Source organism: Rhipicephalus sanguineus, chromosome 8 (genome assembly GCF_013339695.2).
Source record: "Rhipicephalus sanguineus isolate Rsan-2018 chromosome 8, BIME_Rsan_1.4, whole genome shotgun sequence".
Taxonomy (NCBI): domain Eukaryota; kingdom Metazoa; phylum Arthropoda; class Arachnida; order Ixodida; family Ixodidae; genus Rhipicephalus; species Rhipicephalus sanguineus.
In genome coordinates this window covers 36,499,337-36,526,049 of record NC_051183.1, presented here as the reverse complement: position 1 = coordinate 36,526,049, position 26,713 = coordinate 36,499,337, and the positions used below count along the sequence as shown (strand labels likewise).

At 47.3% G+C, this 26,713-nt stretch overlaps 1 protein-coding gene across 1 annotated transcript in view; it reads left to right on the top strand.

Annotated features, from left to right (window-relative positions):
* The window catches only part of LOC119401723 (ras-related and estrogen-regulated growth inhibitor-like protein), a 57,148-nt gene extending 54,038 nt beyond the window's left edge, over positions 1–3,110 (top strand). The window contains exon 5 of the mRNA XM_037668657.2: positions 241–3,110. Coding sequence (XP_037524585.1) covers positions 241–456 — 216 coding nt within the window. The 3' untranslated portion in view covers positions 457–3,110. The remainder of the gene's footprint in view (positions 1–240) is intronic.
* Positions 3,111–26,713: the final 23,603 nt, after the last annotated feature.

Here is a 26,713-nt window from a genome sequence, read left to right as displayed (position 1 = left end):
GTGCGCTCGGTGGCGTATGGGCAACGCATTACGCTGATATCTTTTTTCTTCCTCTAAAGCTTGAACAGATTACACGTTATTTGAACTGCGTATTGACCGCGCCATTGAACTCTTCTTAAGTCTTTGTCAAAGTTCGTCGCCTTGTTGCAACATGATAAACATAGCACTATAAACAAATATGACAACGAGGGGATGAGGAAAGCAATTCTAAATCTATGTCTCACTGTTCCATGAACGCAGTTCTACGAGGTGTCAGCGGCCGAGAACTACGTGGGCGTGTCGCTCGCCTTCCAGAGCTTGATCCGGGAAACGAGGGCGCTGCAGGCGCTCAGGACTCTGCCCATACGCCGCAAGGCGGGTGCCGCCATGACAGTGTCGAAGATGATCGGCATTGTTTTCGGCAAGTCGCACAAGTCCAATCGAAACGGAAAGAAGAGGCCCTCGTTGTCCATCTGAGGGTGACCGAGAAGGTGACGACGCGCTCGTCCCCCTGTGCTCGATTGCGGTGTAGCCATGCCGTGATGCCCTCTGCGGTGTTTGTGATGTGCTGTGTATGCTGGATAAGCCTGGAGACAGATTCACCGGACGTATTCAGTGCCTGTGGAAGAACAGTCAACTATGCTGCGGACATCTAGACTGATGCGACGAGCAGTGTGATGGGAGTGCTGTAAATGATGTGGAGTGGCAATCACGAAACTAAGAGCGCCGCTTGAACATGACTGTGTGTATATAAATAATGGGAGTTCGAGTGTGGTGTCTCAGATTGGCGGGACGATCACGCGACGAGTGAGACAGGAGTGAGGTGATAATTGCTGACGTACCACTAGAACATGGGTCACCCGTGCGTATGTGTTTTGCGTGCTTCCTCGATGACGAACATTCGGTGTATTGCGCCTAGCTGTACCGCCGACATCGTAGTGATGGTGCTTCGGCCACCCCGTCATGGCCTGCGAAAACCTATAGTCGCTAAGAAGGCTCGAGAGCTCAGAGAAATCGGAACTATGGTGGTGAAAGATGCTGACACTTTGTGAATGTACTTGGATGAGTGTTCTGGTGAGCCGTGCGTGATTTTACATGTTGTGATGTAACAGCGTTCACGATGCCGAATGGCGTGAGAAACGACGGTGTTCATGTCCATCTACAGCGATGATGTTTTTTTTTTCGTCGTCTTTTGGCAGGCACTGTGTCACACTGGCATATTACGAGATGAGGTGCCCTACGCTTTGTTTGCGGAGAATATTGTCAAGTATGGGACGCATTGTTGACAAGGCTTCCTTGACTGACAAGTACAAAGGCGAACGTTCTGAAAGCCTCTTGCAAAGACTGTCAGGGTGCGGATTTATCAAGACAAATAACTTTTATGATCAAGCCTAATTAGTAGGAATATACTCAGAAAGCAAATAAGTGTTGCTAGGAAGGAAAACTTCATCGATTTCTTCCGGAATTGATGGCAAAACGAATGAATTACTCGGGAAAATGTGCTAAACGTTTCGCGACATTGAAACTACATTATCAAGCGTCCATCTTTCTCTGTGCTTTTCTTCTTGGATGTTTATCGGCCTGGTGATGCCTTTTTTTTTTTGGAACTGGCATAGTGAACCCGATTGGAAGACTCGAAAACAGAAGTCATTCTCCAGCTCGTGATAACATATGAGAGATCATGAAACACCTGATGTGTCAGGTGTCATTTGGAACATTTTGAGCATTGAGATAGAGGTGGTAAGAATTCGTTAAAGAAGGAATGACGCTGGGGCCAAGTGTGCCGACCCTGACGAAGGCCACTAATTTTGTTCAAACGCTGGCTCCTCTGTCACTTCATGTTTGGCGGATTATATCCTGAAATCTATCTTTAACTGAATTTTGCCTTATTTGGATAAGACAGAAGTGGACTATTTGAAATACTTGTATTAACATCTTTACCACCCATTTAAGGCCGGTAAGCGTGAGCGCATACCATTTGCAAATAAGACGAAATTTCCAAGGCTTTCAAAATCATTGAGACCGACCTCAGGCGGTCCTAAGCTTTTAATTCCAAATCACGTCGGCTGGTACATTCAAAAGGAAGTGGGATGGTGAAGCTACAGCAAATAATCAGGCACCAAACTGTCAAGTGTTTAAATTAAAAAGAAAATTCTGCGGTGTTCCGCACAAAAGTGTTCTTGATTTTAGCTCTGCAATAAAAGTGGACAACAGGCTCATTATTCCCGTAATTCGTTGACATAAATAAGCATTTACTAATGGATGAATTTTACTACCTTCGGAAGCAGCTTTACATAAGTCTGTGCATTCCTTCCGCTCAAAACTTGTGTCTGAAAGTGTTACGTCTGAGAAGATACAGTACAGTTCGAAAAATAGGAAGATAAACTTCACATACCTGTGTATGTGATTGACGGGATATCATCAACGAACCGAGGAAACTATTGTAAAGTTTTGCTCATTCCAGACTATAAAAAACAAGCCTTGCGAAGGTAGCATATTTAAGTACAGTTATTTAACTAGGCTTACATCACAATGCAGCAAAACTAGACTTGAAATAATGTCTTTCCTGCGAACTAATTGTAAACGAAATTACTGCCACCAGCTGTTACAATGTTCTTGTATTCAACCGAGATACTCATTGCCTTTTAAAACTGTATTCAAACCATCTTCGGCTGAGCCGTTATTGTTGTTTTGTACTTTCATCTGATCATTCATTGCTTGGCATCGAACCATGTGATCTCATAGAAGCATTCGATGTTCGACTGTACGCAGCGTACCGTATTCGTTGTTGAACACGTTTCACTGCAATTTTAACCCACACATACATTATGACATGCGACAGAGGTAACTAGAGTGTGCTTTTCCTCAATCTGAAATGGGATTACGAAGCACCAGTGCCAAAATGACGTCTTCGCTGTGAATAGATTTCAAGGATAGGCGCACTACATTTGATGTGTCACAGGGTTGTTTCATCACGCGTCAGGCATGCTGTGATTGCCATTTTGTCTTGTCAGATCTATGCAATATATTGTCTAGTTTGTATATCTCGCGTGTGTTCTTGAGATTGTGTTCACTTCAAAGATTTGTGTGTATTTATGAAGACGAAGCCCTTTCCAGTAAGCGCTATATAATAAAATGTCACGAGAGTATTTTCGTGTTGTGATGCGTCTATGACTGTGCACTTAATGACGTTCACACATGGTTAGCGCAGAAACAAGTCCATCGGATAGATTCATATGTACTACAGCAGCACGAGCGTTCACGGGGCACTGTCATTCAAATGCAGCCAAGCTTTCCGAGTCATCTTGATCCTGTACTGTGTGTTCTGCCCGAGCGCTGCATTCAAAAAATGCCAACACTGTGCCGGATTGCACTAACCTCATCTTTTTAGAACGCAGCGCGTCTAGAGTGACGACAATAGCAAGGAAAAGAAACACAGGTCAAACGCTGAGGCAAGTTGTCCATCTATTGCTCCTTTGTCTCTATAACACAACGTAGAAAAAGCGCTCAATGTTGCAAGTCAGTGTTCTCGTAACCAAGCATGAGCCAACTCGACCAAATAACGGTTCCACTGCACTCACCACCAAGCCTTACACTGACAACAATTCTTCGCGAGCGGTGGAGTGTGTTGGCTATGTTATGCTGTAAATGTACACCTTGCAAATACGAAATGACAAGGTGTGTTACTAGACAGGGATCACAATTCCTAAATATCGTATCAACTTGGATGGCACGAGTTGCTCTGACCTGTCCTTCGGTGTAACTGCGCGCGTTAGATTCCTCGTTTAACTCTTCACAGAAAAGGTCCACAGAGCGTCAGAAAAACGTTAGAACCACAGGAAGCATATACAGTGCACGTGAATGCGTTATAAATGAGACAGCTGGGCCAGCCACTGTTTCTCTCGCATCACCAGCGTCAGGATGTTCCCAAAGAGCCCGTTAGCCAATCGAACGTCCCTTGTAATTGGTCATCTGGAAGAACCAGCACTGCATGACCAGACTGCCTCAGCTGCATCGAAATCACAGGGGAGGATATGGGGGAGAGCCTACAGGACAGGCTAGTAGGCCGGTATATAAACTGTAGCACTCATTAGAGGCTCATTTATCACCAAGTCCCAATAGCCAGGAGGGTTGTGCGTTCAGCCCGGGGCGGTGTAATCAAAAGGCACTTTAATCGCCGCCACGTAGGCGTCCGTTTACGAACTTAATTCGCACGCAGGCCCGCTTCATAACTGCTCGTCCAGACAAAACTGATAATTTCGTGCGGGCTCACAAGCTTTGAAACTGAAAGAAAAACGACGATGACGCTTGAAAGAGGTTGTGCTTCTGTGAGCGCTCGCCTGCGGTGACAGTGCTCAAAGCTGTTTCCGAATGTGCGGGAGAAATTGGTTTCGCACGTGTGGTTTGCGGCTTCGTGGGAGCCGCTTGATTTATATCTTGGAGCTAGCTCGTAGCGGCAAGCGTTTGGACATGTGGCGAGCTCCGGCTTTAGATTTAGTGCATGTCCTCCCGCTGTGTGCAAGTCGCCGAACGTCTCGCTCGACTCTGTGTGTGAAGAAATCAGAAAAAAAAAGCCATTCGCGTTACTTTAATAACAATCCGTGTACTTTTGGTTCCGTAAATGCACAGCGTGAGTGAAGTCATCGCCCTCGGCTACATTTGGCTTAAAGCAGCAGCCGCTACTTAGATGTCCTGAAAAGTTCATGAGTCAAAACTGCATGAGGCAATGAGGCATCCTTGTCTAACATTCCGGAGAGATATTTCAGTGCGCTGCAATGTGGTATGAATGCTTACGCATATTCTGCAGTTTCGTTCGTAGCGAGTGTACACACATAATTTGAACTTAATGCCGTGCAACAGCAAAATTTCTTAAAGCTTTGTGGCTATTGAGGTATAAACACGGGACAAAGCACTTTTCGGCTGCAAAACTACTTCATGCTTCTTCAGAACTCTATTCATTAACTTAGAGTTCAGATGTTCGCGACCCGAATGAAAAAGTCACAATTTCGCCGCAAGAGCGAAGCAATGAATGCGATAGCAACAAACTGGAGTGTCACATAAAGAACGGCAAGAAGCTCGAAACTTGCTACGCGCTGCCCGAACAAAGAAAACACGAAAAGAACACACACGGGGTGAGCGCGGACAAAAACGGTCACAGCTCGACATTTGCAGCGCGCTGCTCAAACACAAAACAGAACGCATGAAAAGAACGCCCACTTATACACAGGACGAGCGTGAACTAAAGGCTGTCACAGTGGTTACTTCAACTATCCCCTACTTTAGCTCTTCTAGGCAGCAGCTCACTCCTTTGGCAAACGCGGCCGCTGCAGTGAGCGAAGTGACCTTCGTGCGGTCTATAGCTTTAACGCAAACTTTGCGGTGGAAGCATAAGGCGTACAAACCTCCCCTCTCAGGAGATAAGCGTGCGAGCACAGGCGACCACGCCTTGTATGTCAGAATACAAGTCGGAGGCGCACATCCCAACCCAGGTCAAACACTACAGACTTTAAGAATTGGCCACCCAAGGAGCTAGGGGACAAGAAATTTGCTAGCCGCCAGACGCATGTCCAGTACCCAAGCCACCCTTGAGCTCCTGAGCTCGTGTTGTCCCAAGACCCGAAAATCGAAAACTAGCGTTGATCACGAGCGAGACGACGCAAACGCAGCGCAGGCGATGACGCAGCATAATCCGCTGCTCGCATAATCTCAATTTCGCCACGTGCCGCGTCCCGTGTGTTTGACCCACAACCGCCTACGTTTTATCCAACTCTCAAACGCTGCTGCTCCTCCGGACACAAGAGCAACGAACGCGCTTAAGCACCTTCGAGATCTGCGTACCAGCGGTAAATGGTGTATATAAATAGCTCGCCGTCAGTATGCTGGAGGAAGTATGGCGCGTGGCTGATTTGTCTAAGGCAGCGCACTGCGGAGCGTGCGGTCGCAGGTTCGAACACCTGGTCACGCGCTTGGGAAAATTTTTCGTCTGAATTATTTTTACTTGTCACTTATGTGTATGTGTGTGTGTGTGTGTGTGTATATATATATATATATATATATATATATATATATATATATATATATATATATATATATATATATATATATATACATGGCGACGACGGCAAACACCCGCCAAGAGTGCTCATATAATTGCTATCAGACTAGAAACAAGGTATGTAACGCTTAGGTTTTGCGCCGAAATGCAAGATCAGGCACGTCGGTGCCGAACTCAGAGATTTCACCACACCATCTAGTACGGAGGTCCGTTGTAGCGCACACGCCAAACTTGGTGCTGTCTGCCCGTGGTTCCTCTACTAGTGGTTCCTCTACTACTACGTATTGTTCCTTTTTACGGTCAATGCAATAACCGATTTCGAGGAGAGGCCATTTGAAATGATTGTCTACACCGTTAGTTGGTGCACCAACTTCAAAGGGATGTCAACAGCTGTATATTGTTTTAACGTGTTTTCTGGCTTATAAAAACCGCTTCTCTCGGTAAAAATGGCTTCCTGGTTATTATTTCGCAATTTTAACACGCTAAACGCGCTCAACAGTTTCTCTTTCAACACTGTCATGGTTCTCAACCAATTATACGTACACTACAGGACGAAGGCCCAATAATAACCAATTTACCAGCAATCTATCTTGTACGACTTGATTCAGTTTTCTTCTACTTCATTTCGTTTCATTGCTATTCCCCTTGAAGTAAAGAATAGCACTTAGTAAGCGAAATAGGCGGATATGCGTTTTTTAACGTTGTTATGCTTATACTTTAAACCGGAAGGCATTACTTACGATTACCATACACCCTCCTCACACGAATAAAACAACGACGGAGTCGATCAACGGGGCGCTGTACTACAGTGTACAGTGCTACATTAGAGCAGTTAGGAGAGGGGTCTACCGTTATGCAAATTCTACAGCCTTTCCCACCTAGGCAATTATACCGTTTTAAGGCTGGCCAATTACGGAAGTATGAATGACGGGCTACAAGGCATAGGGTACCAGTAGCCGTTCTGAGTTTTATCTTTGGATGGAGAAATTATACGCCAATCTTAATCGGATCACTCTTTAATTACGTCAAATTCCTCCCCTCGGATATGTTGCAAAAGGACGCGCCCAATTACACCCTCTAAAGCTTATTAAGCCAACTCACAAGTCTCTCTGACGAAACGTGGAGGAGCCATCATAGCGCCCGGTAGCCTCAGCGTTGTTACTGGCTAGTAGGAAAATGTCTACTGCAAAAGGGAAAAAAAATTACGTCCGGCACTGCCTTTCTTGACATCGCATGGTTGGAGTGAATATATACGTGATCGATTGGGTAGACTGGAAGAGGAGGGTCCGGATCGCCACTTGCGTTCTTTTTTTTTTCTGCACCCACCGTTACACGAACATTAAAGAGGCATTTTGTTTCCTACATTCGATGTCGTCTAATTGAGTGAATTATGGGCCACCACATAAAGATAATCAGCTCGACCTTACGCAAGTGCCCGGGGCTGAAGTGAGATATTATTAAATAATAGCCGGCTCCCACTCGCGCCACATCGTAAATATATCACCTAAGGTCTGTAATTACGGAGTTACTCTTCGCGTTTTAGGTTTCGGCTCGTATTTTGTGGGAACCTGTGGGAATATTTTCGCCCATACGTGGGTCGGAACGACAATTGGACATTTGCATATCTTTGATAAATTATGTGCAAAATTTCACGTGCAGCAATTGATACTGTCGCAGGTTAGCTTCGTCTGAGCGCCAATACGCAGTGATCATCGACCTGCTATGGGCTCCTGAACATTTTCAGAATATTTCAGAGAAACATGCCGGCCAACTATAGCTGGAATGCTACGGCCCACAGAAAAAGCCATGAGCTCCTAAACTTCAGTTCAGCGGCAAAGGTGAGCACCAAAATGCAAGCGAGTGCACAACCTCCAATCCTGGAGGTAGTGTTAAACCTAGGTGCAGAAAGCTTTTAAGGGGTGCGGGAGAGTAATAATACATCGGCTGAGACGAAAAAGAAGATGGCATTCGCCTTCGAGTCACCTCAGGCGATTGTATAAGTGGTCGTATGTACTTCGCGACAGTTGATGCACGGAGCATTGGCACTGCTGGTGACTCTCGGTGCTCACCGAGCTATGTCGGCACAGGCGCATACCTGGCAGTCCCAGCCCAGCAGTGTGTGAATAATAGGCGAGGACGAGCCAGAAAGTTTGGCGGTGTACATGGTCGCTATCTTGTTGAGTTTCCCTTTAAAGAAGAGACGCGATGTGTGGAGTTGGGAAAGTGCAGTATAGTCGGAATGTGTAGTAAAGAGTGCGGCAGCACGGAAAATGTGCTTCTGTGCTATTGAAAACCTGCAGATACAGGGGAGTACTTCTAGAGGAGGCAGCTTGCTGTACTTGAGATATTGAATCCCTTCACATTAAGACAACGGAAAACACGCACAGTCGCAACCCGGGCAATTTCTTCTGATATACACTAGATGCCTACGTCAAATCACGTGACTAGTATAACCAACGTCACTCAAAACATCTTATTCATTGTGAACAAGGTCCCCGTAGTCGGGCCAAAACATCTTTTTATTTCAACGATTCGTCGGCGCTCTTTATTTTTCGCCATATACTTACGCGTAAAGGAGTACTGACACGAATTTAAAAAAAAAAATTCGGATTGTTGCTCTAAATAAAAATACTGGTGCTGAGAAACCTAAAACAAGTAGTGTGATGCCTGGGAATGCATCTTATATATTTTAATTACCGCTATCTTAAAAAGACACTTTCGGTTTTGGTATGGAGGGGGCGGCTTCTCAGTGACGTTTCATAGCAGTATGACGTCATGGGGATACAGAAACTCGCGATCTACTAGCGGCAAATCCGTCATCTGCCCATGGTGCACACAAACGATGAGTGAATTGTCGTCCAGTGACCTTGATAGTTATTTCGGGGATTTTGGCTGCATGCAGGACGCAGAACTCGCAAACTCGGGGGAACTGTCTTGACTCGTCGTAATGTGCATTGCAGCGGGGCTGGCTTGAAGATGCTCAGCGACGAAAACTTCCATGTCAAATTAAAATATTTTATACGTGTTCTCCGACTCCTGTGTGTGGAGAGTGTTCACACTTCATACCAAGGAATGAAAAATGTCCCTTTTGCAATGTCTCAAAATCGTGTCAGTACTCCTTTAAGATGGGTAAAGAATGGGAGACAGGAAAGGAGTAAACACAATCTCGAACGACGCGCTTAGTTAGATCCACAAATTAATGAAGCAATTTTCCCGGCCTTGGCTCTCATTATGAACACGAGGCTGTTGCGTGAGCAGTCGCAGCAGTCGATAATGCGGGCCGCATGGTGTCGAACGCGTGACTTCGGCGACAGCTGCTTTGAAGGTTGCCGTACCGGGTCCATCGGCACGATCGGTGTTAATTGCGTTGTCACGCCGAGACCAATGGCTGTGACCCTTGTAATACCTGTCCTCGTACACGCTGCACCATGCTCGTGACGTCCCCATAGTTGATTATGCAAATGAATGACTTCCTTACGTTGGCGAGAGAACCACCACCTTTGTCTTATCGTCACATATTTACCATAAGGGTGAGAAAAGTTAACAAGCCGACGGATCAGGGGGCTGTTACGTTCTCTGACGAGAAGTTCAAGGTTGACTTTTTTGTCCCAGTTACGGTTAGTACGTCCATTCTCCGATGCTTAGCTTTACGTTGATGAAGACCAGGTAGTGAAATACATCTGAAGCCTTGAATTACAATATCTTTCCCAGAGACATCAATTTAGCCCTCTGCGAATGAATCGCTCCCAACGCAGGAGGATGGGACACTTAGGGCGTTCCTCTTGACATTACTCTTTCACATTCCTCTTGTACAAGGAGGAATGTGTTTCCGGAGTGATTCGCGCTAAGTGCATTCTACATGTGTCACCTGCGAGATGATTCGCGCGTTTACGCGCAACGCAACTTCTAAGTAGGCCACAGTGTACTTGTTAACGGTCATCCCTGCTACTCGAAATGTTGCCATTGTATTTTTCTTTCGCAAGGAGTGTACCAAAGGACAAATCCTAGTCTATATGCTGAGGTGCCACGTTGTCTGTAACAAGAGCATATTCATTGAGACGGTAAGGAGCGCTGCCTTCAACGATGCTGTAATGAAGATACCAGAGGTGAAGTATTCATTTATCATGATATTGCTTGATCCTTCCCTAACTTGGCACAAAAATGAGACGTCGCATCAAAACTTTCATGGAGATCTTCATTACCCTGAAAAGCCATGCGTAGCTTATATGTACAGATTACACGAGTCCTATTCAGCGGTGTTCTTTGCACCTAAAAAGACGTCATTGCTGTGGAGGACCTATGTACATTGTGAAGCGAGTTGCTCAATATGATCGGTTGTTCACGAAAGTGTACACGTTATGAACTGAGACACAATTAAAAATGTGTATACATCGGTCTCCTAGGTTTTCATGCACAAGGTGCAAACTTATCTGCGAAGAATCGACAAAGCAATCCAAGACAATGTAACTTTAAGTTGCCCCAGTAGAATAGATGCTAACTCAGCCTCGGGTGATGACACCCTCCGCTTTCACCAGATGGTTTGGCGTAATGAAGAGCTGAGTCATCTTGACATCCGCAGACTGGCACCGACACCAATTCGAAGTATGCTTGGTCAGTGGCAGACATTTAAAGGCGTTCTTTGCTACTATCCTTCATGTTCTGTTAGGAGAAGGTGGCACATGTCTGCGCAAGCCAACGGTGTTTGAATATCGCTTTCCGAGTGAACAACTTCAAAAAGCGGAGCTCATCAGCTCTCGCAGTAGAGGGCGAGCAATTAACACCTCCAACTTTTAATGGCAATAGGCTTGCATGCACACATGCCTTAGCACTGATTGCCTAATTACGATCGTGTTCTACGTACGTCTGCAAAGAGAGCTGCAGTGACGCTGATCCATAGGTTGGCAAACTCACTCATGAGTCGACTCACTTAGACTCAGACTGGGCTGTGAGTCTGAGTGAGTCCGGGTGAGAAACATTTTGGTGAGTTTTAGTATGAGTTAGTCCGGTAGAGGAAAATTTTGATGAGTCTGAGTGCAAGTGAGTCCAGTTGAAAATTTTGATGAGTCTGGACCCGAGTGAGCCCTAAGCGCAAAATATATTCCTTGAGTGAATCTGAGTGAGCACATTTTTTTACCAACCTATAGCCCTATTTATTTTAAACTTCAGCATTACTATCACTCAGCGTCATGTCCGCTCACGTTTATACTTACGTTACTCCCACATGCTTTGATGCACTAGCGTTCATACACTTGAACATTGATCAGAGGCGTCAGTTACAGAGGAAGGTGGCTTCAACCCCTCACCCCCCTCCCCTCGCATACTCTGTCACGGGAAGGTTTTGGTAAAATATCTCGTGTGAGTAATCTGCTTCAATAAAATGTCCTTATTGGATTGCAAGCACTGATAACACGTATTTGAAGGTACCAGATCAAAGGGCGCCACGAAGAGCACCGATTATGCCTAATATTGGTGGTAAAGAGCATTGACACCATGGTCCAAAAAACATATTATTCGCTAAAGGACTCATGAGTCGACTCACTCAGAATCAAATCGAACCGTCAGTCTGAATTCGTGTGAGTCTAGGCGAGAAAAAAATTTAGTGAGTCTGAGTACGAGTGAGATCAGTTGAGGAAAATTTTGGTGAGTCTGAGCCCGAGTGAGCCTAAAGCGCAAAATACATTTCATGACTGAGTGTGACTGAGTTGCAAGTAAGATTTTTAAGTGCTCGTTGACCTCCATGCGTTGTCCTCTGCTTTGCCCCTCCCTCTTTCGATTGACCAAACGGAAGTGATTATATCTCACAGAGTTTGGCTGCGGCAGCTACAAGTGAGCTGTTTGTCATAAAAGAATGTAAGGCATTCAGATACGCAAACGTGGAAACAGAACCGGACAACACAAACGCCAACTATTAACTACAAGACTGCGCTGTTGCGGAAAAGAAAGTAGGTAGAAAAAAATTGGCCGCGTATCTGCGTGCTTCGCTGCAAATGTCGTCTAAAGACGATAGAAGAGGCGCTGCGTGTGATATGGACGCCATCTGGCAATACGTCGGGAAATATGAGTGCTGTGTTGCGGGCTGGTAGTCCCGGCGCAGCAGCAGGCGAAGACCGGCGGTAACCAACGCGACAGGCGGGGACGCCAGCCAGCCCGAACACGCGGTTTGGCGCGAAGCGCCCAAGGAGAAGAAACGTCCGCACTCAACGAGTACTCTCCACACACTCTTTTATATACACGTCGCCTGGGTAAAACAGGAATGCCAGAGCGGCACCCCATGGCATTCGTACAGTGCAATATTGAGCCGAAACCGAAACACAACAATGAGCTCGTGCAGAGGGCACGGAGGAAGGCAAGCTTCAGCGCAGTCGCATTTTCAGCGCAGCCTAAGAAACTAGGGTCTCTAGAATTACGTATCTATGTATTTTCTATTAAAGGAACATTCATTAATTCACAAAACTTTATTAAGAGTCCTGAAGCCCGGTCTTTTCAGACCGAGGCGGGCTGCGTCCACGTCGGCACCGTTAGGCCGAGCCTTATGGCGCCATCGTGAACCCTCTGGACAGCCCGTAGTTGATCTTCATATGAACAGCTGGAGATCATCTTCTGCCAGTGAAGCCATTTTTCTTCGGGGTTGGCGAGAGTCGCGGGACAGCCCGCCAGCATGTTTCAATGATGCCACCGCATGCGTCACATTCTTTTCTAATTTGACTTTCAGGGTGAATTTTTTTTACAAAATACGGAGTGGGGTACGTCCCAGTTTGCAGTAAACGTAGCGTGACTGCCTGAGCCCTGTTCAACTTTACGTGTGGCAGTGGGAATTGCCTACGCCCCAAGTAGTAGTATTTAGTGATCTCGTTGTAGGTTAGTAAATTATCTTTATGATCCCCGGAATGGTAGTGGGCGTCGGTTCGGTTCTGACCGGCACGGCAAGCGAGTCCTCGTGCCAGATCATTCGTCACCTCGTTGAGGTTGACCCGAGCCTCATCCACTTGTCCCATATGTGCAGGAAACCATCGGATTTCAGTTTCTATAGGTTCTACATTGCCGATAAGTTTAACAGCAGTCCCAGCGACATAGCCCTTGTCAAAGCTCTTAATTGCTGTTTTGGAATCGCTATAAATGTAAGACCATTTTCGGTTCCTGATAGCTAAAGCAATCGCGGCTTGCTCCGCCACCGTTGTTTCCTTAGTGAACAGGGTGACGGCGCCCCGTATCTCGCCCTGGCTGTCGACCACGACGGCCGTGTAGGCCTCTTTGCCTTTGACCCAGGCGGCGTCTACGAGGGCTGCCTCTTCACCTACCTGTTCAATTTATTTCAATAAAGCTTTCGCTCTCGCCTTTCTCCTGCTAACATTGTGCTCCGGGTGCATGTTTCTTGGGAGAGGGGTGGTTCTGATTGCGGCTCTAAGTTCCGCGCTCAGCTCCACCTCGGCCTCCTTCGGGGTCCTCGATCTATTGGGGTCTGTCCCGATCGCTTTGAGTATAAGCCTACCCGCGCGCGTTTTTGTCAGTCTTTCCTGCTGCGCCATCTGTTGCGCTTCCGCCATCTCTTCCATCGTATTATATACGCCTAGGCTCATGAGGTTCTCGTTCGAGGTGCTGTTAGGTATACCTAAGGTAACCTTAACTAGCTTTCTGATAATAATATTGAGCTTGTTCAGCTCCGCCTGAGAGCATTTGAGTAGACCTGCTACGTAGGTGAAGTGACAGAAAGCGAAGGCGTGTACTAGCCTTAAAACGCTGTCCTCACCAAGGCCCCTATGTCTGATGGTAATTCTCCTTAGTAACCTCAGGACTTGGTCCGTTTTGTTGGAAATGTGTCGAATGGTACTGAGGTTCGTGCCTCCCGCTTCTATGTGGAAGCCTAAAACTCTAATCTTTTCGACCTGCTTGATCGCGGATCCGTCGTGACAGCGCAAGATAATCTTGGGTTCCTCCCCGGGTACGTAGTCCTTTGGCCTTCGACCCCTGCATCGATGTTTTAGAACCAAAAGCTCCGACTTTGCCGCTGAACAGTTGAGCCCCATTTCACTTAGTGTGCTTTCCACGGTCTGTATGCTCTCCTGCAGTCTAGTCTCCGTTTGGCCTACGTTACCGTTGGCGCTCCATATGGTTATGTCATCGGCGTATATCACAAAGCGTATACCTTCTATCTGCTCTAGTTGTCGCGCGACTCTGGTCATTGCTAGATTAAATAACATGGGTGAGAGCACGGCTCCTTGAGGGGTGCCCCTGTTTCCCAGGCTCATCACCTTAGATTTTAGTTCTCCTAGCCTGAGGCTCGCTTGCCTACCGCCGAGGAACGCCTTGACTATGCGGAAAAGCCTCTCGCCCAAACCCAGCTTGGAGACGACCTCGAGGATGGCCTTGTGCTCTATGCGATCAAAAGTTTTTTCGACGTCTAGACCCAGAATCGCTCTCGCGTGCACCGGGCTAACCTGTATGAGCTGGTGTTTGATCAGGAGCATGGCATCCTGAGTCGATAGCCCGGGGCGGAAACCGATCATATTATACGGGAGGATGTCGTTTTTCTCGACGTATCTAGTGAGTCTATTGAGAATAACGTGTTCCATAGCTTTACCTAGGCACGATGTAAGTGAGATTGGACGGAGGTTACCAGATTGAGCGGTTTTCCCGGTTTGGGTATGAGGATGGTGTTGGCCATCTTCCATTCATCCGGATATTCTCCCTTTCTCCACAACTCGGTGAAATGATCCGTCAAGAAAGTGATCGATTCGTCATCTAGATTAATTAAGAGTTTGTTAGTAATACCGTCGGGTCCGGCTGCCGATCTGCTAAAGAGACCATGGAGGGCGGCCCGTACCTCACCCTCGGTGAAGTCACGGTCCATGTCCTCGCACGGTCCTCCCGAGTACTCTACGCAATCTGCACTATCACCCGGTTGTTTGAGCGGAAGATATTTGTCTGCGAGCTGCCTCATGATTACCTCCTCAGTCGTGTACTGGCTGACCTGATGTACTAGTTTTGTAATGGCCGTTCTCTTGTTTGACTTAGTTTCGTTCTCGTTCAGTAGGTGTTTGAGGAGGTTCCAACTGCCCCCGTGTTTGATTCTGCCGTCTGCCAAGTTGCAAGCTTCGTCCCACTGCTGTTTCACGAGTGTTCTCGAATGCTCCTGGATCTGTCTGTTTAGCAACGCTATCTTTTTCCTGAGCCTTCGGTTCAGTCTTTGTGTTTTCCATCTTTGGAGAATGGATTGTTTGGCTTCGATCAGATGCGCGAGCCTATTGTCTACGCTCTCTATGTTTTCTTCGGTCTTAATTTCTTTAGTGGCTTCCTTGAGGTACTCTCCGAGCTGGTTGACCCAAGTCTGGTAGGACTGTCTGCCCACTTCTATCGGTTCCGATTCTAGTCTCTTTGCCCTAACTTTCCTAAAAAGGTCCCAGTCTGTGCACCGAAACGTTCTAGTTTCTTGTTTCGCCATGCCTATACCTATGTGTATGATATAGTGGTCGCTACCTAGATCGGTGCCAGAGTTTTCCCAGCTAGCTTGTGTCGAGCTGTTCACAAAAGTGAGGTCAGGTGTAGAGTCCCTGCACGTGGACGTGCCACAGCGGGTGGGAAAAGCCGGATCGGTGATCAGGCACAGGCCCAGATACGTGGAAAGGTCCCATAACCCCTCTCCTTTCTTTGTATTCCAAGTGTATCCCCACGCGTGGTAAGGGGCATTGAAGTTCCCTCCTATTAGTAGCGTGGAGCTCTTGGCGATTGCGAGTGCCTTGTTGAAAAGTGCCCGAAAGCTCTGCTTCTTGTCGGAGGGACTGCTGTAAATGTTTAGGCAGAAGATACTGTGCCCCTTGCCCTTGTGCCTTTTAAGAATGACTTCTACTAGGGTATACTCGATTTTACTCAATCCGAGGTGGATATCGTGTTCGATAAAGGGTAGATTTTTGTCAACGAGGGTTGCCAATCCCCTTCCACCATCTTTTTCTCTACATACCGATTTGCACCCGGTTAGCTTGACTTCGTCCGCTAAAGTTTCCTGCAGCATAATTACGTTTGGTTTAACCCCCACCGATCTAATTAATTGGCGCAGCGATGCCGTTTTGTTGAGGAATCCGCGACAATTCCACTGCCACACACTAAAACTGTGGTTGCTATCCATGATTGTTGGACGGGTTCATTTTGCTATTACCAGCGATCGTTCTCTTTGGAGCGCCCCCTGACGTTCCGGGGAGTGATTTCGCGCTTTCCGAGTCTGAAGGCAAGAATTCGTCGTCGTCGTCATACCTGGTTTCGAGTTTCTTGAATCTCTGTTCGGCCGTTAACCTCCATTTCCACAGTTTGTCCACGTTAAAGTTAGTCCGTTCCGTCGTCTCTCTAATTTCTTTAATTGCCTCTTTCAGCTCGCTGAGGACTGAGAAAACCGAGTCGATTTCGATGCTTACTGCTCTCTTTTTCGGGGCGGGGGAGCTATCTCCCTCACTTGGTTCGGTGCTTTGACTTACTGGCCTGGCTACTGCTATCCTAGCAGGGCTCGGCTGTGCCTTCTTTTTAAGTTCTACTACCTGTTTGGTCAGCTCTTCGTTAGCTTTCCGTAACGCGTTTACCTCCTTAATCAACTGTTCTATTCGGGCATCATTGTCTTCAGTCACCGCTGGCGTGGCAGCGCCACCGGCGATTCTCACCGTACCTTTTACTTTATCGGCCCAGGCAGTCCCAGCTGTCGGCTTGGCACCAGGTGCTCCGTCTTCTAAGATCACGGACGCTCCTCTCGACTTGGAGCGGCTTTTCTCCCTGGGTAACGAGCGGTGTCTGGATCTCGCGCGGCTCCGAGAGTGTGAGCGCCCTCTGGGGCCCTGCTGAAGGCTTGGCGTCGGGTGTGACGTCTCCGCAGGCGCCCTCGTGGCCGATCGCGACCGGCCGCGTTCCCTTCGGCGAACCCGTACCACATATGGTATTTGAAACCGCTGCCTGCACGCCTTGTCTCCGGTGGGGTGGTTTCCTCCGCAGAACTTGCACTTGGGCGTGCAAACGTGGTCCACTGGCGGGTTGAGGGCTCCACACCCTCTACACTGAACAGAGTCCGGCGTGGGGCACACGTCCGAGCGGTGTCCTACCCTACCACAAGTGAAGCACACATCAAATTGTTTCCTGTAGAGATAGCATCTCACCAAGGTCGGTCCGTAGCGCACAAATTTTGGCACTTTCAGTCCGTCGAAGAGGGCAATGACTGAGCCCGACGTCTTGATGCGCTTGGCGGCCAAAGCGAGCGGGTTGCGCTCGTGCACGATGTTCCTTGTAATAACGGACTGGGAGTCCCTGATGTCGATTCGTCTAATCACGCCTTTGCAAGTGGCGTGCGGGGCCGTCTCGTAGGCGTTGACTTCATACTCTGTTTCCACGATTTTGAAGGACTTGATTCTCACGTACCTTGCCGCATGGTCTGGTTCAGGCGTGCTGACCACCACGATATTTTGCGTGAAGTTGGGGCACACCACGTCTTCACTTGCTTGCTCTGCCGTTAGGCCGGAAGCCTCGATCACTGCAGTTCCAATAGCGGTGGTACTTACTTTGCTCAAGTTTAGTCCTCCTCGTGGCCGGATTATAATCTTGTGATGCTCCTCGGGCAGTTGGGGCATCCTCGAGGCCTTGACTATACGATTCTTGATCGCGGCGGCGGTGGCTTTGGCGGGTCCCGTACCACCGCCAGAGACGCCATCTCCACCGGTGACGGCGTCTCCGCCGGACGCTTGCGAGTTTCGTGGCGTCGCGTTGGCCGCGTCGCTGCTCTTCTTTCCAGCACGGGATCGGCGGCCGGTAGCCACTTGCCAGCCGAAATCCTCCTCGTTGTTCTCGTATACGTCGGAAGCCTCCTCTTCCATGCGGGAATCCGCCATGTCCGCGGGGCACGTAGGCCGGCTACGGGCCCTACTCCTCGTCAGGGTTAGCTCCGCGCGAAGTAGGGTGAACAGAAAATGTCCAATAAAATTGTCAAAAATCGGTTCCCACCTCGACACGTGGTATCAGTCGGTTCTGGGCAACTTCACAAATCTGATGATGCGCTTGAAATCGTCGTACATCGAAAAATTGGCCAGCGGAACATCGAAAAAGACGGAGCCGATGTGAGACGCATCTGCTCCCGTCGGCGACCGCAGCGCCCTCCAGCTATTAAAGGAACACACCACATAATGCTTACCTAGTGATGCTGCGCCTCAGATATGCGTAATGTTTGCTTTTTGATCAACAATGTACACAAGTATGAACCTAGTCAGCCGTTCAAGATGGCTGGCCCTTGGGCAAGTGGTTGAACTTTGGCCGGGTGGCTGAATCGAGTGACGTGCCGACAAACAGAAAGACATACAGACAGACCAAAATTTCTGCGTTTAAGTTCCCCAAGAAAGACTATCATCTTTAAAACTCATCTGCACATGCTCCGGTATGGTAGGACCACCGGTCAATATGGCACACGCGGGGGTCCACGCGAGAGATAAATGTTTAGGAATTTCATTTCTTCGCGTAAATTAATCGAAGGCCACATCACGCATGCGTTTTCACTGCTATCGTTATGGCGGGCCTCAACTGTTTGACGATAAATGTTGGCTCTCAAGTGCACATTTTGGTCGCGTATGGGCTTACCTTTTTTCTCATATAACTGAAAACAGTCCTTCTTTCTCACACGTTCTGTAATTACAATAACTGTAGACGTAAATTTTATATTAGAACCATGGCATTGAAAAAGCCATGATCCACTTTAGGCGCCTGATTCACGTTGCTAGCGAACCGGCTTTTAGGGCACGAACGACACGTTACGCAAAGGCAGCTTAGAGTCGTAAGTTTTATTCGCCGATCCGCATCTTTGAGCGTGTGCGCGTACAAGAACTATCTGTTCATGTGAGGTCACAAAGTAGGCGTGCATTCGACTGCCAGTCCGAGCTTTAACGCCGGCAAACGGTCGCCTTCTTTTTCCAACATTTTTTTTCCTGCCTGCAGTTTTTATCCCCGTATACATGTTTATTGCTGGCGTCGTTGACAAGGTTACCCCAAATCTGTGTGGTTTAACGGAACTAGATCAACAGCACCCTGCGATCTACCACTTCCTTGCGGCAAATCTGCGATACTATCTGGCGTCGAATGATCGTAAAACACACACACCGATGGCTGTCGGATTAACCACAACTTCTAGCCCCGGTTCACGTCTCTGTCACGATGCTTGTTATACAGTGCCATACTGAGGCGGATAAAAATATCAGGTCAAGAGCGTGCCGCCACACGCAACTATGTTGTCATTTTGGGGTCAGGAGGCATCTCGGCACTGGTAAGAAGTCGTTGGCCAGGACATGTCACCGGACTCGACGTTTCAATTACAAGAGTTGCCTTCGTCACGGGAATTGTTTTCGTTAATTCCTTTCAAGAAGAAATAGCTCATTGAAGAAAGGCGGGCTCCAGTAAAGTTCCTCGCCCTGCGAATTCTCATCCGTTCGAGACTACATGTTCCCGTGAACTTCCATATTGGTTTTAGACGCCTCATGGGTGCGAATGACGCGCAGAAAGTTTCAGACAAAAAGCTTCGCTGAACATGAACAGGACCCCTAGGAAAAATTGGGCCTGAAAGTAGAAAAAGTGCTAGTTAGCACAGGCCTTCGCACAAGGGGGAGGGGGGTGGCAAGGCCCCCCACCTCCCACTAGTTACCTAAGAGAGGGGCAAATCAACAATCTTCCCCCCCTACCCCCCCCTCCCGCCAATGGGGAACTCTGAGAACAACTATGCTTGTTAGTGTAAAGGTGCGCCACCAGGCAATGCAGGGAAAAAGTAGATTTGTAGGTAAGATCAACAGAAGAGTGGCGAATCACTGGCCACATCACCCATGTGTATATGTGATCGAAGCACGTGCGATTAAAACACGAAACGAACAGACTCGTAATAATATTATCGGGGGTTTTATGCTCTAAAAACACGATATGACTATAATACACGCCGTAGGGGACGGCTCCAGATAATTTCGACCACCCGGTGGTTCTTTAACGAGCACTGATAAAGCACAGTACACCGGCCTCAGCATTTCGCCTCCATCGCTATGCGACCGCCGCGGAAGGGATCGAACCCGCGACCTTCGGATCAAAGGCTTAGTACCGTAGCCACTGTACCACCGAGGTCGACGAATGCACCACTCCGAACCACAAGACGGGTATTTCCACGCATACATATAGAACTGGCTGTTCAGCCCAGCGTCTCGAGTTATGACTACCACGAAACGCGCGATAAAAGGAACAGCCGGAACAGCTCGGTATGCACGTGCCAGATGGCAGGTATCGAGCGTTGTCGGGTGGAAGAGACGCCGTGTCAAAGGCGTGACAAATTTCGTGGACTCACGAGCGTGAGCTGCTTCTGCGTAAAGAGCGAAAATTTTGTGTTTGTCCTTCGCTGTAGAGGCCGATCCTTGAAAAGCGAGCCTAATCGCGGCACAATAGGGTGGAGCGAACAACAAGAACTAAATAAATAAAAAGGAGAAGGAGACAAAAAATGAAGAAAGAAGAAAGTCGATGCGAGAAGCCGGTAGACGGGTGTCCTCGTGACCGTTACTCGCCGTTACGCAAAAGAGAAGCTCCTGCGTCGGTTACGCTCGAAGAAAAAGAAATAAATCATAAAAGGTGAAAGAAGGCAGGCTTGGAAGCGCCGTTACGGCAAGGTCGACACGCTTTCTGGCGTCAGCAGACCCCCCTCTTGCTCCGTCTGTGTACACAGTCTCGTCGTCTCTTGAAGCACGAAAGACGATGGGGGTAAGAGAAGGTGAAAGAGAGGAGTCGGGCGCTAATGACCGTCACTGCCATGCCGTTACCTGGTCTGGCTTGCGGCGCTATTTTTCGCAACGATCGCGGCGGTCCTCGTAAGGATCGACACGTTTCTCTGACCTTGCACCTGCGTTGCCCGCGCGTCACTCAGACGACCGACGTGAGACGCGACGTTGGAAGGCAGACGTTCGCCGTCGCAGACGACGCGGACGTTATGTCGGCAATGCGTCTATCAAAGGTCGTCATTGAATCCAGGTTGAATAAAGACAATGCTGCTGTTATAACAGCGGATAGCCGACGTTAGTATATACATTAGCCTACACTTTACCCTCAGTTGGCCAACATTGCGTGACAGTTAGGGAACAGTAGCCAGTGCTGCTTGTATGCGAATAAATACGGCATTTCGCTTTGTTCAGAAATCATTGTTGACATGCTGGGCATCATACACGCTTCGAGGAAGTACGTTTAAGAAGTCAAATACTTTACTGAGAACATCTTGAGCAGCAAGTTGGTGCATTCTGGTAAATGATTGGGACCTGCAAATAAAAGGACAACACGAATGAAGACACACAAAACAGATAGACAAAAGAGATTGGCGTTCTATCTGTTTCGTGTGTCTTCTTTTGTGTCGTCCTTTTCTTAATTTCGCGCAGGTCACAATCGTTTGCTAAAAGCCAAATACATTTACACATTCTTCAACACCTCCACTTGTTGAAGGGATCAACCTAGCAACAACTCGTTCATTCTTGACCAGAACGAACGTAATGGCGACGGCTGGGTTATATCGCGCCTTGCACCCTGACATTCACACCGAATTTATTGAAAGAGAGAGAAACGACTTTTATGTGAAGCAGGATGAACGATTTTCCCGTGGAGTCCTAGGTTCAGGGCCCCATGGTCTCATGCCACTTCACGTGCCCTCGGATCAGCAGACGCTGCTCCTGCGGCTCTGAGCTGGTCAGCGCAGTCTCCCAAGAGGAATATACCACTTATTGACAGATTATTATGCGCACCACAATGCAGATGTTTCAGTAAGAACTTAGTTTTGCGCAGCGTGACTGGCGTATTCGTATATGTCTTGGTCTACTCTACGTCCAGGTCATTACCATTAGTTACTGGCGCCGTCAAGATAGGAGTAACAACGTGTCTACCATGTACGAATCGGGCAAGAGGCTGGCTATAAGAAGAGATAGATTTTATGTCGTGTCACACGTTGCCTTAGGCAACGGTTTTCCCCTCTTCAAGATGTCTCCTCTCACTTATCGCCCGGTCGTTTACGGTGCCTCAAGGGGCATGACCTCTAAATGCGTTCTTGAGATAACGGTGCCCTGGTTCTACGGGGTGAGCGAGGGTCCCAATGAAACCGGTAGCAGACTGACGTAAAACGGAGTCTTCGCCCTCTCTTGTCGCGTCACTTGTTTACAAGTTTGTTTACTTTGGTTCTGCACAGTCCATGATTTCGAGTTTGGAAAGGAGGTGATGGAAGCACTTTGTCGCTGAAAGAAAAACGTTGTCAGCGTCATGACCATTATACACTTCTTCTTTTGCAACTCCTGACAATGATGATAGAGCGGATAATTACTGCGACTGGCACGAGATTTGTAAAAGAGTATCAGGTTTGTAAATCATCGACTGTCGGCGTACCTTTAAAATATCTGGAGTGTACGTGCGCATGAAAACTTGAAGGAAGCATACATCTCAGAAGCTGTTACACTGGGCAAGTTACTTTGAGAAATTGTACGCCTAAAAGAAGAGATACTTTCGACAAAACAACTTTTGCGAAGTCAAACTGCAAAACCCGGCACATCGGCAGATCAATAAACAAAGTTCCTTTTTACAACCTGAATGCTTACGCCAAATAACCTCAACTGCCTACAGCATAAGTACAGCATAGAAAACTCTTTGGAGCAATGGGAGGCACTCCTCGCTAGCTCGGGCCCGGAGGTGCAACTAGCGCTTCTGAACTAGCGCTTCTGCACAAGCCAGTGGAGCCTTGGACATAGGGCTCCACCCATCTAGCTCGTAGACCTCTTCCCTTTCCCTCAATAAAAGTTGTTCTTCTTCTACCAGAACAGATTCTAGACTTATCTCGAGATCCAAGAATTCTTCGTGCGAACGGCACACGCGCCACTTACAAGATAATCTGAACAGTTACTCTTTTCAGAAGTCACTGCCAACGCTGTCTGAAGTACATTATTGCAAACCATCAGCTGTAGCTGTGCTTGTGTACATGCTGTCTACTCCATAAGATGGGCTTCTCTACCACTACGAGCTGATTGGTGTAGCGATGGAACAACTGCTCCTGAGGTAGCTTGAAACGAACAGGATGATACCGCCCGACCCAGCGGATGAAAAGGGCCCATACTGAATGTCTTCTTAAATATGTAATAATGACTGACAAATATTTATAGCAAAGTTCCATGTAAGACCCGAGAGCGCCCGTGATTGCGTGTCGCATGGTAAACATGATTAAATGAGGGCAATGAAAACTTGAAGTGTTTTCTTTGAATAAATCTGTTGGCTTATCGTGGGTTAAATACGAGAACGTTGTAAAAAAGTCGGCAGGACCCTTTCAAGCCATAAAAACTTTCAAAGTACTGCTACGTATAATCTCAGAGAAAGTTAAATAGACGGTGTCATCAGGTCTAATTAAGCAATGCCTAAATACGTACAAGGAGCAGGCTCTGGTCCTGGAGGAAAATCAGTGGCCATCTTCGTCTTCTTCCCCCGCTGAAATAATCAGGCCTAATAAATTGGATTTGAAGTGATTGGTTGCTTCTATTTCACCTGCTAAGAAGCTGCAGAATATGATGCCACTGAATTTACGTTGCAGTGGTAACGACCTGTTTTCCCAACATTTGTTTCGATCTGGAGACCGAAATTTCTAAGACGCCTACTTTTGTTTCCTGTACTCGAATATCCGCTGAGGTGAGGCGAACAAAATAACGCTTATTGTAACTCATACACAGGAAATCAACGTCAGTGGAATCATGAGGAGACAAGGCAGGAACGTCACTAGTGATATCTGGGAAAAAAAAGCTAGAAGTGCTGAGGCGAGAGAGATTGTCCCGGTCGTTTAAATCTTGCTATGCTAAAGACTCCTTTCATGCGACGAGACATCGTGTAGAAACACTTCATTCATAACCCGTCCAACATGACACGTACGGTAGTTGAAGAAGCAGCCCGCCATTGAGTAGCCCGTCAGCGTAGATGTTATGTAAAATTTGTATAAAGACAGAGTTAAAAGCGAGTTCAGTGCTATGCGAAAGGTTACCTAATGATATGATTTTCAGATGAAGCACTAGGATTACTAACATAGGACCAAATAACGAAATGGGCACTAATGCTGCTGATAGACTTTCGGATATTTATTATTGCAGCTTGCTGAAGAACTCAGTTTGAGCTGGAGTATTTAAGTTGGGGTGTGAACAAATTAATGCCCAGAGATGCGGCAGGGTGTGAGAAAACAGACAGAGAGCATGTGCGCACACCTAAGTGTGCTAATCCGCGTAAGATTGAAACTTGAGCTAGTTGGCATGCGTTCATTCTTGATTGTTGCAGCGGTCACGGGACCATGAAGAATTGAGAAGCACAGGATAGCGCCTCTCCTGTGCTTCTTCATTCTTTTTCCTAGTTCTGTGAGCGCTGCAAACAACCAAAATGTGCTAATCATCTTACGCGCAGTAATGTTCACTCTAAACAAACCTCGCAAAGTAGTGCTGGAGTTGACGTTCCACTATTAGATGCTCACACATATTTGGCTGGATTCCGGAGTAAAGCGGCTCCACAAGTTGATCCAAATGTAGGCCGGAGCCTGTCTGGAGCAAACGTTTCCGGAGCTGCTGGTAGAAAGCGGTTTAAGTGCCTCCAACTCCAGCCATAATGCGGAATCTTATCGCCTAGAATATGACAGATGCGTGGAGCGGCGTCGTTCCATCACCTTTCTGGAAGAGGCTGCTCTCCGTGCCAAGGCGAGGGGGCTTGAATGCTCCAGACTACACATATACTAGCAGCATTCAAAGAAGATCAGTTTGAGTGTATCTGTAAGCCCCTGGGTTAATACAAGCCGCGAGAGAAGGGGGCACGAAATTAACAAAATTCTATGCCGGAAAACCGGACGTCGTCTCAATACGATGACCACGACACTGCCTTATCTCGTTATGAATTCCTCAAATATGGGTCACATACCTCTTAAGCCGTTGCTCAATAGCAGCGCCTTGATATCGGCCCTATTGACGTGAGAACGAATGAAGGCCCAAGAAACCTGTGCTCTATTCCGGGTATTCTATCAATGCATTACATATGCCCCACAATGATAACGCGGTGCTTTCATAGTTACACAATTCCACATACCTTCCATTCAAGGGTAGGGCTACAGTGGTAAACTAGATTTCCTATTGCTCGAAGGTTATTCTTAATTTGTTATTTACTTTGACGGAACAAGGTCTTAACCTCCAAAAGGTGGGTCATTTCAACGATATGTTCGGGCTATATTCGGGCTGAGCTCAGTCATCGAGGGTCGCCTATGAGGTTCACGTGTGCGTATGCTTACTACTGATTTTTTCCGAGTACATCACTGTTCTAATACTGGCTACATGCAATCAGAGAAATTTTTTACCGATGCAAACGGGGAAACATACACAATATGACTTCAAGGGTTTGGTCTGAAAGTAGCTGAGTAGCAACTAATTCAGTTTTTGTTTGAATCCTTCTTAACTGTCTCAAATGTTTGAGAAATTAAATTGCAAATTAGCCAGACATTCAAACGTAAGTGCTGCTACAGAAAGGATTTGGTCGAGCGAAATTGGTCGGAGACAAATTGAGAAGTGCAGATAACAAAAATGAAATGGTTACAAAATAGAGCAATTTGTTATATTAGAATGTTCCTTCCAGAAAACTCGTGAACATCTCCAAAGGGCAACAAGAGGACATTACTGTGGTCTTACGAGAACAGATGGATCTGGCAGCGATTATTGTTTTCTGAAAGGAGATGAAGACTGCTGCTATGTCGAACTTGTATTGTTCTGAGCGAACAGCGAATGAACTGTGATTTCCAGAGCAGTTGTGAGGTTTTTGCCGCTGGCAAGTGGCCATCTCGAACCTGATAGCCATTGGCCTTTGCTGTTGTCTGTGCCTGGTAAGAGTGGTGAACCTGCTGTCTTGTGGTGGCGTGAGCAATCAGGTGAAAGTGAACAAGGCGCTGGCGAACCAGACGCCGTCTCCCTAGTACTCTAGTACTCTTCCCGGTGCGGTTTATTTCTGGTCTTCTTGCGAATTCGAACCCTTGAGAAGTCATAGCTTTCGTGGACGTACATTTCTAAGGTACGCATCACACTTCAGGAGAACTTGCGTTTGGCCTAGTTGGTGCTTACTGTTAGACATTTTGACCGCACAAAAAAGACGAGGACAGAGGGAGATACGACGACACGGGCGGTAAACTTTCAACTCATTTTATTCACTGAAAGCCGTAGCAATATATAGACATTTATGACATGCGCAGATACAGTTACGTCCGCTCATCAGTTTAGTGGGGCAGCCACTTGTCGAAGAAAGACAGTTCTGAATGAAATAATTTGATAGAGGTGTCACTGACACAATCATCACTTTTCTTTCTTATAAAATAAGCTTCTAATAGCTCCCGAGCTGTTTGGTCTTGGCTTCTGCCCAGAATCTTTATCTCCTTAAAGCGTGGTTCACACGCGCAGTCTTTACAGTGCGCAGGCAGGTGCGCCAAAGCGTCTTCTCTTTTTACCTTTTGCTCGTGTTCCCTGGCTCGATCATTTACGCAGAAGACGCTTTGGCGCACCTGCCCGCGCACTGTAAAGACTGCGCGTGTGAACCACGCTTTCAGGAGATAAAGATTCTGGGCAGAAGCCAAGACCGAACAGCTCGGGAGCTATTAGAAGCTTATTTTATAAGAAATAAAAATGA